At 36.7% G+C, this 18,040-nt stretch overlaps 1 protein-coding gene across 1 annotated transcript; it reads left to right on the forward strand.

Moving 5' to 3' along the window:
- Positions 1–926: 926 nt before the first annotated feature.
- On the forward strand, positions 927–16,241 carry LOC134803284 (PR domain zinc finger protein 5-like). The gene is made up of 5 exons (XM_063776052.1): positions 927–1,156; positions 2,966–3,107; positions 13,318–13,458; positions 13,959–14,093; positions 15,008–16,241. Exons 1-5 carry the CDS (start codon positions 1,013–1,015, stop codon positions 16,156–16,158), a joined length of 1,713 nt encoding a protein of 570 aa, XP_063632122.1. The 5' UTR covers positions 927–1,012; the 3' UTR covers positions 16,159–16,241.
- Positions 16,242–18,040: the final 1,799 nt, after the last annotated feature.

The raw sequence follows: 18,040 nt of genomic DNA on the forward strand, positions 1-18,040 counted from the left end.
TTATATAAAACAAACTATAATAATAATATAAAAAAAAGCCGCAGGACAGCTTCTGGAGTAACGACCCCGCGGACCCGATTGCTCCCGAGAGTCGGTCAGGGTCTCCGTCTCCAGACACTTTTTCTTTTTATGTTCATTTCTTGGTAACCTATAAAAAATATTTTAATTACTTAATTACGATAATTTAGTAGGTTTTAAAAGGGGTAGCTTGATAAAATAAGAAAATATAAATAAGCAATCATAATACATCGATATCAAAGTCGATAAATAAAGTACAACCCTAGCTAAAATGTTTACATTATTTAATCGCAAAAATATAGTTAAATAAATCAAATCACTTCATGATCTATAACTGCACAGAAGAACCTTGCTATTTATAATGTGAAACATCCTTAAATTTCCCAGGAACATTAACAATAACCAATATTTTTAATGTAAATTATAGCGTACCTGTGTAAGGTTAAAGATGGCTGATTTGGTGGTTTTCTTATGCCGCACCCTAATACACTACACACTGGCATATTCGCGACGTAATTATTCACATTTGGCTTCAATTATTTTCAATCACAAGCAAAATATTGAAAGATAATTAATAATTTTAATTTTCACCACGACTTTTTGACAGGACAAGTACCGGCTGAACTGACAGACAATGACATTTGGGCCGCTAAACATGGCGGATTTTCGGCCGCATTAGGTATTTACGTATTTTCATGGAACACTTTATGTACGTACTGAAATACTGTCATCTTTTTTTGCTGAGGGTAACAGTGCTGAGTAAAAACGAGATAGATATATATTTATGTGTGTGCCGTCAAAATGGGTGCTATTTGTATAAGCAATTGTACGTATAGAACAATATGTCTTGTCCCTATTATATAGGTCTTTGCACAGCGGTTTGTCCGGTTTGTCAGTGCCAAAGTTGACATTAATCAAAATCGCAGCGAAAGAGCAATTGCATCTTATTTATATTTTCAATTTTAGAACATTAAGTGGTAAAATAAATAGAAAAATGGAGACTGCTACACCTAATACATACGGGGAATGTCGATGCTGCTTGTCCAAAGGCCAACACAAGGACATAATGAAGGAATACTATACTAACGGTGTTCGAGAGATTTATTACAACATGTTCATGGACTGTTTTAATTTATACGTAAGTTAAAAAGCTTTTTTTGAGTTAAAAAGCGATTGTGTAGTGCACCAATACCATGAATCTAGTTTATAACTAGATCTGGCATGAAAGGGGGGGAAGTGACCTTAGTGACCGAACAGGATAGTCTTATGTATCTTTCAGTAGGAGTAGCAGCGAGAGTATTGTTTGTCCTTGTCACAGTCTCACATTTTATTTGTTCCCCACCGTAAAATTAGTATGGATTATGGTGGGCAACAAATAAATTCGACCAATCATAGTGTCGCATTGCGTATGTTTTGTCCCTCACGGAGGCACGCGTATACCACTTCTATAGGATCCTACCTTCTATGACTAATACGCTTTTTTGATGGCAGTAAGATTTATACGTGAGAAAAATGACTTCATAACTTTGTTATACTGAACTACCAAATTGCTAAGGTTTAGTCACCGAATAAGTAATAGTACTAACATATAGAAAGGAAACTTCCTACAATACCGAAGTTTCACAGCGATTCAGGGACTTAATGTATTTTACTATCCCTTTCGGCTAATTAGGGTTGTCAAAATTCAAGTAATTATCTTATGTGTGGTCGTGCACGCAAAAGGGACGTCAAGTTGTGCCAACCCTAATAATTGCTCGGAGCATTGCTGAGCCGAACGGAGCCGAGAATGCCCGAAAGCTTTAGTTTCCTACCACTGGTTTTGTGTAATGGCAAATTCATTGAATTGACAATCATAATCATAATAGCCTTTATTGCTGAAACTAAAATGGTATTACATTATATCTATAAACAAGTTTACTTAAAAACTAGCACATTGGATTGTCCGGATTAGTAGTCGGCGTGTCTTGTGACACATAGGCCTCTCCCAGCTGTTTCCATTCCTTTCTATTAACATCTTCTACTTTTGTTTTGATCTTAATTCTTCTGCTTTTCAGTTCTATTTGTTTTTTTTTATGTTTCAGTGTTGGAGCTATTTCTTTTAGGAGCTATTTCTTACGAATTGACAATACTGAACATTAATAATAGAAAAATATTTAGAATATTCACCATAAAAATCCATACAAGGTCTTTCAAACATTTATTTATTTAATTAAAATTGCTGACATGTATGTACAGTGCCCAGTTTATCAAAAGCTTGTAACTTGTAATACAAGTGGAAGTCCCTTTCTAACAAAAGCTGTCAAAAAGGGACTTCCACTTGTATTACAAGTTACAAGCTTTTCATAAACAGGGCACAGGTCTTCCAGTAATAATCGTTTCAACACATGCTATCAATATATCAATCACTTTTGTTGTATGGGAGCCCCACTTAAATATTTATTTTATTTTGTTTTTAGTATTTGTTGTTATAGCGGCAACAGATATACATCATCTGTGAAAATTTCAACTGTCTAGCTGCCACGGTTCATGAGATACAGCCTGGTGACAGACAGACGGACAGCGAAGTCTTAGTAATAGGGTCCCGTTTTTACCCTTTGGGTCTTCTTCTTCTTCCTCGATTCCTCATGACTGATGGTCGCGACCACATGAGGTTGTTATTTTGTGAACCAAGCTCGGCCCAGCTCTCCATTCAGCACGATTTTCCGCCTTCCTCGTAATAGGCGCCTGTGTGTACCCTTTGGGTACGGATACCTAAAAAAGGCTCAATTATACATTTATTTATTTTAAACTTTATTGCACAAGAACAAGTAAAAAGTACAAAAGGCGGACTTAATGCCTTGAGGCATTCTCTACCAGTCAACCACTGGGCCAAACAGAAATTAGCTAACATTCATCTTCATTCATTCATTTCATTACATTCATCTTAAGTACAGCCCTATTTTCCCAGATGTCGACCACAAGCTCCATCAGCACGCTAATATGCTCGTCCTGTGTGCTCCGTCTCCGAGACGCGAGCAGCTTTCGAGCCATGGCGGTGACCACAGAGAGACGGCTGCTCGCTGCCAGCCAGGAGACTGTCTTTGTCAATGGTAACATTGTTATACACCGTGTTTTTTTTGATTTCCGTTAATTTCAAGGGTGCATACCTGAGCTTAAATCAAGTAACTTTCCCAAAGACACCGACATTCTAATTAACTCCATTTCGAAGATAATCAATATTTTATTTTTTTCCTATAAGGCCTCTACAAGCTTGTACACTTGCCTTAAGGCCGGTTTACATATTGATTAGTGTTTAGAATGAGTTCATACATTTGCTACTAAACTTAAGTAAAATCTCGGTCGATCGATGTTCGAATTGACATTGATATGTCACAGATTTCAATTGTTTGGTTTAGTTAAATGTAATGCCCGTGTTACAACAACGCTATATGCTACATTTAATTACTTTTTAATATTATTTTTTCTGAAAAAAAAGCAAAAAAAATTTTTTTTTTTTTCAAAATTAACTATGCCATTTAGTTTTCTTAAACGTACTTAACCATACCCCGAAGTTAACGGAATTCAATAAAAACACGATGTATATAGTAAACTTAATAAGAGCCCATCAACGTGCACACTAGCGCCACTGCTAAATAATCGTGATTATTTCAATTTAACGAAAGATATTTAAACAAGGCCGCTACGGACTGTATTGTGTATTTAAGTATCTTTTGAATACATCAAACTAGTTTTTATGTTTGTGACTAGTCGTATGCCTATTGCCTAGTATTAACCACCTTTTTCATTGAAACACAGAAAATAAAAGGAAATACCTTGTAAAACTAAAGACCTCTTCAGTCGCATATTTCATTCATGATTCCATCGAATATTCTAACAGTTGAAACTTGAAGCAATTCCATGGTAATCCATAATAGGTATCACGTGTCTTTCTTTTTTTTAACTTAGAAATAAACCCTCAGGAAATAATCAACAACAAATTAGTATTGACGTTGACAATAAAACTGTCATCAGTTGACATCAGTGACAGCTCGACGTTCCGTTACGCTGATGCTCTAGTACAATTTCGAAACATAAAATCTAAAAATTCATAAGATAAATAAAAATATTATAATAATTACTCCTCTAAATTCCGGATGTCTTAAATAATATATTTGATACTAATAAACATAAAATACTTCAATACAGGGACGTTTTTCAGAAATAAACTTAAAATATCTCAAAGTAAAATAATGCTTACAAATTCGTACGCGATGAGTTTTCGAACGTTCCCTTTTATCGTAATTTAGTCTACTCCAACTGACTACTCAACTATTGCCTATGAATGTGTGCGTAGATGTCATTAAAAATAGCTCCGTCTTTCTCTAAACTGCGTGAGTAAAAAGGACATGATTTATACTTTGAAGTAAGCAATAATGAACGTTAATATTTAGGACATATGGTTCAGTTCAAATAACAAGAGGGGTAAACAACCTGGAACTTATGATCTTTCTTCTTGAATCAAACCTTGTTACACGCCACGAGGTTAATGACATCTTCCTCAGTTCTGGTATCCTGGTACTTTTGGTAAACGTTTGTATCAATAAGACACCTGTTGTCGGTTACCCGCCCGAGGCAAACGACCTCTTCTGCAATTCTGCCATCCTGGTACTTTTGGAATAATGTTTATGCCATTATTTCGCCGTTATGTCGCCAATATGTCGCTATTATGTCGCTAGTATGTCGCCAATATGTCGCCGTTATGTCGCTGTTATGTCGCCGTTATGTCGCCAATATGTCGCCGTTATGTCGCTATTATGTCGCCAATATGTCGCCGTTATGTCGCCGTTATGTCGCCAATATGTCGCCGTTATGTCGCTATTATGTCGCCGTTATGTCGCCAATATGTCGCCGTTATGTCGCTATTATGTCGCCAATATGTCGCTATTATGTCGCTGTTATGTCGCCAGTTGTCTTTGTTTTGATTCATGTCACCAATATGTCGCTGTTATGTCGCCGTTATGTCGCCATTAAGTCTTTCTAGGTAATGTCGCTATTATGTCGCCAATATGTCGCCGTTATGTCGCCAATATGTCGCCGTTATGTCGCCGTTATGTCGCCAATATGTCGCCGTTATGTCGCTAATATGTCGCCAATATGTCGCCGTTATGTCGCCGTTATGTCGCCAATATGTCGCCGTTATGTCGCTATTATGTCGCCGTTATGTCGCCAATATGTCGCCGTTATGTCGCTATTATGTCGCCAATATGTCGCTATTATGTCGCTGTTATGTCGCCAGTTGTCTTTGTTTTGATTCATGTCGCCAATATGTCGCTGTTATGTCGCCATTAAGTCTTTCTAGGTAATGTCGCCGTAATGTCGCCGTTATGTCGCTATTATGTCGCTAATATGTCGCCGTTATGTCGCTATTATGTCGCCGTTATGTCGCTATTATGTCGCCAATATGTCGCCGTTATGTCGCCAATATGTCGCCGTTATGTCGCTATTATGTCGCCGTTATGTCGCCGTTATGTCGCCAATATGTCGCTATTATGTCGCCGTTATGTCGCCGTTATGTCGCCAATATGTCGCCGTTATGTCGCTATTATGTCGCCAATATGTCGCCAATATGTCGCTGTTATGTCGCCATAGTAAAAAGGTATAAAAGGCCGGTGCGGAGCGTTGGGAGAGGCATTCATTCTTCGACCGGGCTAGCAGTGACTCTGGTTTTCGGGTGTAACTTAGTGCGGGGAGGTGAAGTTTCTCCGCGACTTTTTCTGTGTTTGTTTTTTACTTGGAATTATCCTAGTGAATTTAAACTTAGAATTTGTGTCTGTGCTTGGTTTTGCGGGGATTTTAATCGTCGTAACGCTAAGTTTGGACTGTTGTGGAGATTCTTTACTACCATGTGTGGGTTTTTAGTTATTGTGAGGTTTTCTCTACGCTGTGTGTTCTAAGTGCCGTCATGTTATGCAGGGACCATGTCAATGCATAGCCGGGGCTTGGAATAGTGTTTGTGTTTGGTTTTGCGGGAAGAAATTCTCGTAACGTTAAATATAGATGACAGTGTTTAAGGGAATTTCACTTTTCATTAACTCATAGTTTAATTTAGTGATAACTTAGTTATTTTAGTGTTTTTCTATGGGGTATTTTTGCTATTTTAAAAGCCAGATCATTGTTTGGACTGACAGTTTGTCCAGCTAAACATTCACTCCGCCTAACGGTGCCAAAGGATTGGATGGTTAGGAGTCTATTGCTCCAAGTTTGAGAGGACTTGGCGTCTCTTTTATATCAACATAAGAGACGAATTATCTCACTAGTCTCAAGGCCCAGCTGTTTAGACGGATGTGGGGACGTCACGTGCGCGTCATTGGGTGTAAATCCTGCCCACTGAAGTCGACAGTAATTGAGACTAGGTCTCCTATTAAATTTATTTATATATTTCGGTGCTCCGGTTCATGCTAGTGCTGGTTGCGGGGGCAGACTTCTGTCGTGACTGATATTACACTTAGTCTTTGTTGTGGCAGAGTTTCCCTCGTGATTAGTGCGTGTGTGTGCTAGGGTACTGATCCACTTATATACACGGAATAGGGCGACTTATTCTTATCCACCATGCCCGCGGGCGATAAGGAGGGAGTCAAATACACTGGCCTGTAGGTTGCCTTCTCGGTTTCGCCTGCCGAACTTTACAGCTTCTCGTAGGGACCACACTTGCGTATATTACAAAGCATTAGGTCGATGGTAAGAACGAACTATGCTTTGAATGTACTAGATTAGGGACAATGGGTAGAGTTAGGGTAGAATCACACACTCATTTTATTGTTTATTAGGGTTCTTTTTTAGTTCTGGTCTATACAATTGATATGGTTGATATATATTTCTCTTTAAGGGTTTAAAAATATGGTTTCTTAATCCTAAAATACGAGTGTTTAAAAGGTGAAGGGTTCATCTGCCTAAATCTTCCTAATTTCTCATTTATATGGGGAAAGAACCAAAGTTTCTATAAATTCTTATTTCTATTTTTCATTTCTGGTTGTCTGGTGTAGGGACGAGGTACTGAGTAATATAATCAGGTAATACATACAACAACATACAACATAATCTCTTAATTATCAATCTGGATTTAGGAACGCAAACTATTCTGTGATTGAAGAACGGTTTGCTTTAGGGAACCTTTGTCAGGCAAGAGCAGTATAAAGGATACATTGGGTGAATACTCAATTTCGGCCTCGATTAAACATAATAATTAGTGAATAAACTCGGTACTTCGTTTATACATCTAGAAAACCAGGAATTCTGTCTAGATTATCAGTTTTGGGGAATGGGATTAAGGGATTAGCATCCCTAGCTTTTGAATATAAAAAAGATAAGTAATTATGATGATTGATGGATACTTTGACACTTCTTTTCATCATCATCTAGGTGCGCTTAAGTTACGAAGTGTTGGTCATAGCCCTTCTGGCTAAACTGGTAGGGTAGGTGTTCCGATTAATACTTGCAAATCGGACTAAGAGCTTCCAGACCTGCATCGGGCGTACGGAGCAGCACGTGTGATTAAATCACACATCGTTTAGAAGATGATAGTTAATTATAATTAACCTTGATATGCTAGGGTGTAAAAGAGCTTATCTCAGGAGTGCTGCTTCTATGTTATCCCGGAAGCTTAATAGGTGTGGCAGGATTTTACCAACAACATTTTTATATATTTATATCATCATATATGCTGTAATACTTAAATACATTACAGTAAATTTTACGCCATCATTTACATTGCACTAATAAATTCTAATAATTTTCTATTTTTGTAATTCATTTTTCTTTAAATTATTTCTTACTTGTATAAATAATTATTTTATTACCATAAATATCTGTTCTCAAAATCTAGGTCATAAATAGGGTCAGAGTCCAAAATTTAGCTGATACTCATTAAAGAATTTGAGGTTGCTGCGGTTCACTTCAAGAGGTCCTAACCACTAGCTAGACGATCACATGGCCATATTTTAAGGGTAAATCTAAAAGGGGGTGTTTATATTATGGGTAAGTTAAATAAGTAAAGGGGGGAGTTACATGTTGCTGGATTCGTCGATCTATGCGTCCAAAGGAAAACGGCCGTTTTTGTTTTGAGTTCCTAGATCGCCGAATTCAGCAACATAAAAACTAGTTTGATGTATTCAAAAGGTACTTAAATACACAATACAGTCCGTAGCGGCCCCCTTTTTAAAATATCTTTCGTTAAATTGAAATAATCACGATTATTTAGCAGTGGCGCTAGTGTCCACGTTGATGGGCTCTTAAATACAAGAATTTAAGTGAAATCTCCGTTATTTAGAGTACTTTCTCTCCAGCTGGTATTATATAATTCCACCCTGTATAGTTTTAATCTTATTTTATTTGTCATTGTCACTAGTAGGGTGACGGCACCTTCGAGCAACACCGGCTTCCGACACATCGGAAGGGAGGGGCCCAAGCGATATCTCACCGTACAAATCTTTCTGCCATTTTTCGCGGGGGGAAAGGTGCACACAGTCGCACTTCTCACACACTTACATACAAAATCCAATCTGTTATTTTTTTTTTTTTTTTTTTCTGGCTTACTCCCTGGAATTTTGCACAGGGTGGATTTGCCAATGTCGGTGTTGACTTTCACACGTGAGGAGAATGTTCGGTATAGTAATTTTGCATTTTTGGGAGGATGTAGTCGGGGAAACCTAAAAACAAATAATTGTTATGAACATCACAGACGAACACATGACGAATACAACGATTAGCAAAAAAGCGGGAAGCGGATGACAGAACGTTAGTAGTGCCAACATGAAGGAAGTGGAAGAGAAGAGACCACTTCCACTTCCAATCTGTTATGACGACACAAATACATAGAAAATGACACACGTCAAAGACAAATCTTGCAAACCTCGATCTCTTTTTGTGTACGGACGAGTGACAAGTGTCACAACACGCACACTAACACATTTTCGTTGAAGTATGTTAGTATTCTGAGAGATGAGAAGTCGGATTTGTCGCTCGACCGATCCGCAATTTGTACTGAGCGAGCAAACTCGATAAATCCAACAATTACATGAGACTAAAATATAATAATTGTGTTTGAATGTAATTAAACGTATGATATGTAAAAAAAAATATTACATGTGAAATGTAACACTTTCTTTTTGTATATTTGATGTCCCCGACCTCTTTTTATAACAAAAAACCGAGCAAACGGGCATTTTTGTGCAGCAGTGTTCACGCACGCGTCTGGACTCGGTCTAGTGAAAAATCCAAGTGCAACTAGTTTTATTACACGCGCTAGATTAGATTGACGCGCTAATCTTGTACCTAGGGCTTGCAAATATTCGAAACTTCCAGGTATTCGAATATTCGACTTTTACTGACGAGATATTCGAATATTCGAATAATTATTCGAATATTTTTAAAAAATAAGAAAAGGAACTTAAAATCGGTTTATTATAGTTTTATTCAAAAGCTTTTTTCACATATTGCTAAAATTAATGATATTTTGCAGAAATCCACTTATTGACTAGATTTTATCATCCTACTCTGAAATACCCACGTTTATAAAAGCAAGTAAGTACCTAAAACGCAAAAATTTGACATTTTCAATATTTCTTGATAAAACTTTTTATTATAAATGCGTCGTTGCGTGAATTAATATAACTTTAACCATCCAAACACGTATGTAAGAGAGAAAACATTTTAGTAGGTAATCACTAATCATTTTCTGATTTAAATTAACTTCTTGTCGTTAAGAAGCCTGTAAAATGGCCTTTAATTCCATTGTATTTTGAATCTTTATTGACTTTATTAGTCTTGGCAAGTTTAGTTTTGATTCCTAATGGTCGGCTGTTATATAATAAGTTATATAATTGGTATTGGAATATTTAAGGGAAAAAGTTGGCTGACTACGGAGTGGATTATTCGTTAGCTAAAGGTGCATGGTTAGATTACCTAGTTCGGTAGGTTTGGTATGATCAAATTTGTGAATTGCGATAAAGGGCAAGGTTTAGACTTCGAATATTCGCTTAAGGTACGCTTTTAATAAACAAAATGATCCTTTATCTTAAAACTTACGTAAAGTTACTTATACCTAGAAAAAGCATTAGCCGCACCGTAATAAAACATACTTTTTGATTTCGTTTCCTTTTGAAATTGAGTTAGGTTCTTAGATTTAACTGTATTCACGAAGCCTATTGAGAGGAATACAGTAAAAACATTATTTCCTTCGCATTTGGGTACCTACGGTTCCTCATTCACTGTTAATACCCGGCAAAATACACAGAAACTGTAACTATAACGGATGAAAATAGATTTTACCTAGTAATAAAAAATATTCGAATATTCGAAACCTGAGCGGCCGAATATTCGAATATCAAAACAGGTCGAATATTCGACATATTCGAATATTCGAATTGCAAACCCTACTTGTACCTCGGCAGAGGGGAAATAGTGCGAATGCCGCCTCCCTTCCGTGTTGCTCGAAGGACGGCACCAATCATGAACATATTAAAATAAACAAACAAGTGCGAGTCAGACTCGCGCACGAAGGGTTCCGTACCGTTACGCAAAAAACGGCAAAATAATCACGTTTGTTGTATGGGAGCCCCACTTGAATATGTATTATATTCTGTTTTTAGTATTTGTTGTTACAGCGGCAACAGAAATACATCCTCTGTGAAAATTTCAACTGTCTAACTATCACGGGGTCATGAAATACAGGGTGGATTTCATCACAAAAAATTTCACCATACAATTTTTTTTTTTTTTATGTTTAATTTAACACGATTCTAGCTGGGTAAAGTAATAGGGGGCTGTATATTGAGGATATTTACGGTATTTATACAATCATTTGTGGCTTATATTTGAAGTTATCGCTTTCGGAAAATAAAAACGCAAGATGGTGATGACAACCATGGTATGGTAATGACTCTTTTATAGACGGTAATGACACTGCATGTACGGTAATGACGATTTGGGAACTAATTTACATATGTATTAAAAACGTATTAAAAAATCAAAAACTTTTTTTAATTGTAAGGCTTTAGAACTTTAATAAACATTACAAATAACATATTTTTGAACATAAGACTAGCTACATAAATTATTTTTAGAAATTTATAAAAAATACATTTTATTCATATAAATAAATATATAACAAGTATTTTTATTGTATAATTTTAAATAACTTATATTCCGAAATAGGCAATTTATGTATTCATTTATTTTTTTGGGTTTTTTCAATGTCAAATCATATAAACAATATTGTACTCTTATTATCAGTTTAAACTCGCATCTTCTTTTATCTACTGCATAACTTGGTATTTATATCATATTATAAAATTCCTAGCTTACCAATGAGCTTAATTTTTATGATATATTACTTTTTTTTGATAATTTGATTCATTGCATAAGTTTGTATTTTTGTTGTTTTATAAATTAACTTTAAAAATAGCTATAATGATTGAAATCCATATATATGTTGTTTAATAGCTAAACATTAATATATAATCAGTGTTTTATAAGTTGCAAGACCCTCCTTGTAATGCATGTCATAAGTTACAAAATGTTAGGTATTGGGTCCGGTGACTACCCAATGGTATAATTATTAATTCCTGTAATTATATACATCAATTAATATAATATCATCAAAAAACATAAGGCCATCACGATGGTGAGCCAGTACCGTAGCCTATGGTCGCTTAAAACTTAATATATGTTGCTTGTTTAAATACTTTGTTTTAACACAACTAACATGCAATTACAGACTCTAAGTTGCACGATTTACATTATTAGATTATAAAAAAAAACATTTGTATGTTCTAAGTTCTAAGTGACCTAAATTTTGCCTACTTCAGTAAAAATGTTATTTAAAAACTAACCATCCTCTAGTGTGAAAGAAATAGTTATATCTTCTTCTACATTTATTCTACATTTATAAGGTAGACATTATATAGTGTTAGAAGACATAGAGAACGTTTTTCAAACATACAGCTTAATTTCATAATGAATTATAGCAAAATAACTAGAAAAGTTTCTAAGAACCGTCATCACCATACACATGAAATCATCACCGGTCGTAATTTTTTCCCGGTGATGATGGGTATGGTGTTGACGATTTGAGAGTTTCTTGTTTTTATTTCTAAAATACGAATAATAGTAGTTAATGTCTATGCTACACAATAAACTTCATGTAGTTTGCCATTCATTTCAGTAATTATTTCTAATATATCATTTGTAACTTTTTTAAACCAAAGCATAACGGTGATGATGCTCTGTTGTGACAAACTACGTTTTACAAATTTGTTCGTAATATTTGTCACGATTCAATGATGTGACTTTATAGTGAAATCATTTTTGGCATTCTATATTAAAGTGAAAAATAGGGCAAGGACCTTTAGCGGTATTTCGTTGTTCATACACGGAGATAAGCTCACATTGACATTACCATGACGGTGTTGACGAATATTAGTGACAAAAATTTAAATATTTTTAAATGTACTTTCTCGGTGAAGGAATTATTGCATATTTTTTCATGTGTTAAACAACAACATGGAAAAGATATAAGTATAAGAAAAATCGCAATCGTACGATAGGTATGCTATAATTTTCACTGCAAACAAAAAGTTTCACATTTTTCCGGTAGACGGTGATGATTATAGACACATAAAACATATTATATAAAAAAACTATTAAGTTATTGGAGATGGTAATTGAAGGAACATGAAGATAATAGTTCTTAAAAACATATAAAAAAGTTGCAACTCGCACAACCTACTAGTTTTTTTTTATAAAAACCGAACCATAAGTTTTCGCAGGATTTTGAAATCCACCCTACAGCCTGGTGACAGACAGACGGACCGCGGAATCTTAGTAATAGGGTCCCATTTTTACCTTTTGGGTACGGAACCCTAAAAAGGTTGACATCACTAGCGACATCTGTGCCGATGGGTTTAAGGTTAAAAAAAAACACATTTACATACTTAACATTTAAAACACAGTATGTTAATTAAGATAAATAAATGGAGCAAAATCTTAACACTGTGGCACCCTAGAGGGCATAAAAGAAACAGAGTCAGGCAATTTAAAAGATGGTCCGATGAAATCGGAGACATGGCTGGAAGGACAAAAACAAAAACATGGACCACATTAGCTCAAAATAAGGAAGAGTGGAGAAGATTGGTGGAGGCCTTTGCCCAAAGGCACACAGAAGCGGTTATGATAATGTAGATTACGGAAAACTGTAGATATAGTATAAAAAAATGTATTCTGAAATAAGACTATAAATAAATAAATGTTAATTTATCATTACAGTGGGTGAACACACAGACACCGAAGTGGATATAAAGCTGGAAACGCCCGTACATAATGTACAGATCAAAGAAGAGGCCAGCGACTCCGACAGAGACTACGATTCAGACATACCACTTATTAACCATTCCCAACATCACTCCGGTAACATTATAACATTAACCCAAACAATATTTTTTATATTGCAAAACGCATTGGCATCTAGGGACTGGCTTTACGGGCAATAATAATGAGGCATGACAGGGGCTAGTACAGCGGTGGTTGATGAGTTCGCATTACGCGCGTTATTGGTCCCAACTTGCGTTAGGCTGCACGATTGGCTGGAATTCGTGAGTGACACCGCTGAACTAGTATATACCATTTTTAGTGCCCGTAAGGCCAGTCCTTATACGTCAATGGCAAAACGTTGTTTTTGGTATCAGCGATCGGAACCGGTTTTTTGCAAAAACTTAGAAATAACAAATAACCATATTTTTCAGTTATAATCTATATTTTAACAGTTTTTTATCTTCTCTTTCTGGCAGTAAATGTACTGTAGCTAAATAATTTAGAATTTACCATGACAGTAAATCTCTATTTCAAATTCTCTTTGGTTGTCGTCATAATTACAGTAGTGATCAAAGTTGAATGAATGGTATTTTCAGAACTTCCTGAGTTAGCGTCTGACGTAGCGAAGTTGGTCGCTCGGTTCCCACGCGGCTCGCTCAGAGCGCTGCCGACGAGGGACTCTCTCTACACCTCGCTCACCGCTTATGTACGCCATCTAGATCAGCTGAGGGGTTAGTATTTTTAAAGTGGTAACACACTATCGCACCGCACCGCGACCTTGGTGCGTCGCACCCATAAGTGAGAGCGAGAAAGAGATATCTGCTTCTCGCTCTCACTTATGGGTGCGACGCCCCAATATCAAGGTGCGGTGCGATAGTGTGTTACCACTTTTAAATGTAAAAAAACGGTTTAATATCTCGAATACATTTTACTAACGTAATTTCGTCAGGTGACACCCAAAACTATACTCTGTATCTTTAGGTATTTAAATAAAATTAAACAAACAATCCCCTCTCCCAATCTACCCTCAAATGGCTCCTTAAGCCAGTTGAGGGTAGATGAAAACATTACATGATCAAATAATGTAGGTTAAAGTCAGGTGGTTCAGTGACTGATCCAGGCGGTTTTGTATTTGGTCGGTTAACCAATAATTGTTATAACTACCCGAAAATGTACAAATTGTTTGTTTACTTTTATTTAAATACCTAAAGATACAGACTATAGAAGAGAGACTATTTTAAATAACGCACCCCTCCTCAGAATATGTTCACCCGCATAAAATAATTTTATAAATCCAATGCACACAGCATAAGTACTAAATTGATTATGTTGACGAAGTCTCCAAGAGTAACTGAAAAAAAAACCCGGCCAAGTGCGAGTTGGGCTCGCGCACGAAGGGTTCCGTACCATTACGCAGAAAACTGCAAAAAAATCACGTTTGTTGTATGGGAGCGCCACTTAAATATTTATTTTATTTAGTTTTTAGTATTTGTTGCTATAGCGGCAACAGAAAAACATCATTTCTGAAAATTTCAACTGCTAGCTATCACGTTTCATGAGATATAGCCTGGTGACAGACAGACGGACGGTGGAGGCTTAGTAATAGGAACCCTAACAAAACAGCTAAATTTATTTCTCTTTACAGGTAAACTGATACTCCCAAGAATGCTAACGAAACTCGTCGACCAACAGGAAATCAGGAAGACAAAAGTTCGCAAAACCTACATCACCGAGAAGTATGCACATATCATCAATGCGTCAACAATATTAGAGTGTTCAAATGTGACGCCTTTCAAAAGCAAGAGCCGGTCCGGATTCCCCTGCTTTTATTGCCGGAATATATTTGATAATTTAGAGCAATTAAAAAATCATCAGAGTAATGAACATAAGAAGAGTGAAGCTAAGAAAATCTTAAGCACATATGGCGCAGAAAGCTTAGTTGTGTATGTCGATGTAACAGATTTAAAATGCCTAATATGCCAAACGGGTGTACCTAATTTAAACGAGTTAAAATCACATCTGACCAAGACACATCTGAAGAAAATGCATCTAGAATTCACCGATAGAATTATACCTTTTAAATTATCTGAAAATAATGTTTACGAGTGCCAACTCTGTGGATTCAGTTTTGAGACTTTTGGGTCGATAGAAAGACATATGAACACGCATTTTAGAAACTATGTTTGCAAAGATTGCGGGACCGGTTTTGTAACTAAATATAGATTGAAAGTACATATAAAGAGCATGCATGTCGGCGGTAGTTTCCCTTGTGAAATATGTAAGAAAGTTTATACAACGCAGCAGAAATATAAGAACCATGTTGATACGGTGCATAAGTTGGTCAAAAGGTTTAAATGCCCGAAGTGTCCGGAGAGATTTTCAGAATATTTCCGTCGTCAAAAGCATCTAGTACAGATACATAATCTAGCCCCACTCCAATACAAATGTAATGTGTGTGATAAGAGTTTTGATCGTCGCTACACACTATCCAGACATATGAAGAGAGACCATTTAGAAGAGAGAGACTACCAATGCCAACTATGTTCTTATAAATGCTTCACAAATAACGAATTGACTGTCCATATGATCAAACATAACGGGGAGAGAATCTTCGAGTGTGCTGTTTGCAAGAAATCTTACGCCAGGAAGAAAACGCTTAAAGAGCACATGCGCATACACAATAATGATCGCAGGTTTGCCTGTGCGGTTTGCGGACAAGCCTTTGTACAGAAATGCAGCCTTAAAGGGCATATAAAAACGCATCATATAGAATATAGTTTGCAATCATTAGAGTAGCGTATTCTGCGACCCGCCCCGGCTTCGCACGGGCATAGAGAAATATAGTAAGAATATAGAGTGAATAATAATCGTTTTGGTACCAAAACTGATGTATGGAGTGAGATACATCAGTTTTGGTACCAAAACGACTATTATTTTCGCAGTCGACATCTAGCATCGAGTAGCGGAATTATCAGTACACTTGATAGTAGAATTCTCTAGTGTCGCGACTCACGAAAATTGTATTGAACAACAATTTACAACTAATATTAAAAGCAGTAGTTGAAAATAGAGTTCCGGTTAATCTGGTTATAATATTAGCTGAAAATTGTTGAGCATCAGACTTTTCGGTCGTCGCAACATCTATTGTCAAGTAGCAGTACTGATGCTACTCGATGCTAGATGTCGACTACGAAAATAATAGTCGTTTTGGTACCAAAACTGATGTATGGAGCTATGGAGTGCGAACTTTATGTATTTTTTTCTCTATGGCACGGGTTAACAAATGATAAGCCCCGTCCAGACTATGCGCGTGAATCGCGGGCGAAGCCGCGAACGCGAGTGTGGAGTCGATTTCGCTGTCTGCATAGTATATTATCGCCCCGTCTGTGATGGGCTTAAGTTTAGTTTAAGAGCGAGAAAGAGAAGAAAGAGATATATCTTTCTCGCTCTCACTTATGGGTGCGGCGCAACAAGATCGCGGTGCGGTGCGGTAGTCTGTTACGGCTTCAAAAGAAGAGTACATGACTGCGACCTTAGGCCTCGTTCGCACGGCAGCTTTTTCAACGCGCGTTAAAAAAGCGTTTGAATGACGCAAATGGATAACCATGTATGTATTCACACGAAGGCGGTTTTTAAGCGCGGCGCTTTTTTATCGAGCACTGTTCGATTTTCGGCGTTGAGCGTTGGCGTCAAATTGAATAGAGCATACGGAACTCCGTGTATCTGTTCTCACAAGCGTTAAAAAAGCGCCGGCGCTGCTGTCAGTTGGCTGTCAAGTGTCAATTTTTGGTGTCAATCGTCAAGATTATTATTAGTTTCACCTTAAAAATTTCAACTTTTGCTTACAAATTCCTGAAATATTCAAGCTATATTCAAATAATACGTCGTAATAGCAAATAAAGTATGGCTTTGCTGAGATGCGTACGTGGCAGTACGACTCGCAAGTGATTTTTAAGCGTTCATATAAACACAAATATTGGAAACGGTAAAAAAGCGCCAACGTCGGGTTTTAACGCAACGCTTTTTAAGCTGTCGTGCGAATGGGGCCTTAGTGTTAGATGGCAAGACTGACAGTCGATTGTCATTTTTTTTTGTTATTCTTCTGTGTACTAGTTTATCTTATGTTGTTATGGCTATTATTGTGTATTTTTATGTAATGTTTATGAATACGACTGAAGGACTTGTATCCATGGTCATGAAATAAATTTAAAAAAAAAAAATTGTCATTTTTGAAATGTCAGCCTGGTAAAGACCGCCTGTTGTTGCTTAGTTTTTTATTTATGTTAATTTGCTGTATTTAATCATGTTTTCATTGTGCACAATAAAGAATATTATTATTATTCTCTTTATTCAATTAGGGTCTTAGGTTAGGGTTTTACAATGTGAGTATAAAAGTAAAATATAAAAACACTTACAAAACATAACAAAAATATATAAACACATTATAAAAAACCTAACCTAGGGTGCCGCCGGCAGCGGGGCAGGGTCCAAGCTGCCGGTGGTCAGGGCCGCAGAGTGAGGAATCGACGTACTATACGCGCCGTGTCCAAAATTACCGCCTTCTGCATCTGACCCTTGATCCAACCACCCAGCGAGAGTCTCTCTAGGTGTTGGTCGAGACTCTTCGCTATGAGACCGTTCGCTGACACGACTATAGGAACAATGATCGTCGAGTCAA

This window comes from Cydia splendana, chromosome 26 (genome assembly GCF_910591565.1).
Source record: "Cydia splendana chromosome 26, ilCydSple1.2, whole genome shotgun sequence".
NCBI classification, from domain to species: Eukaryota; Metazoa; Arthropoda; class Insecta; order Lepidoptera; family Tortricidae; genus Cydia; species Cydia splendana.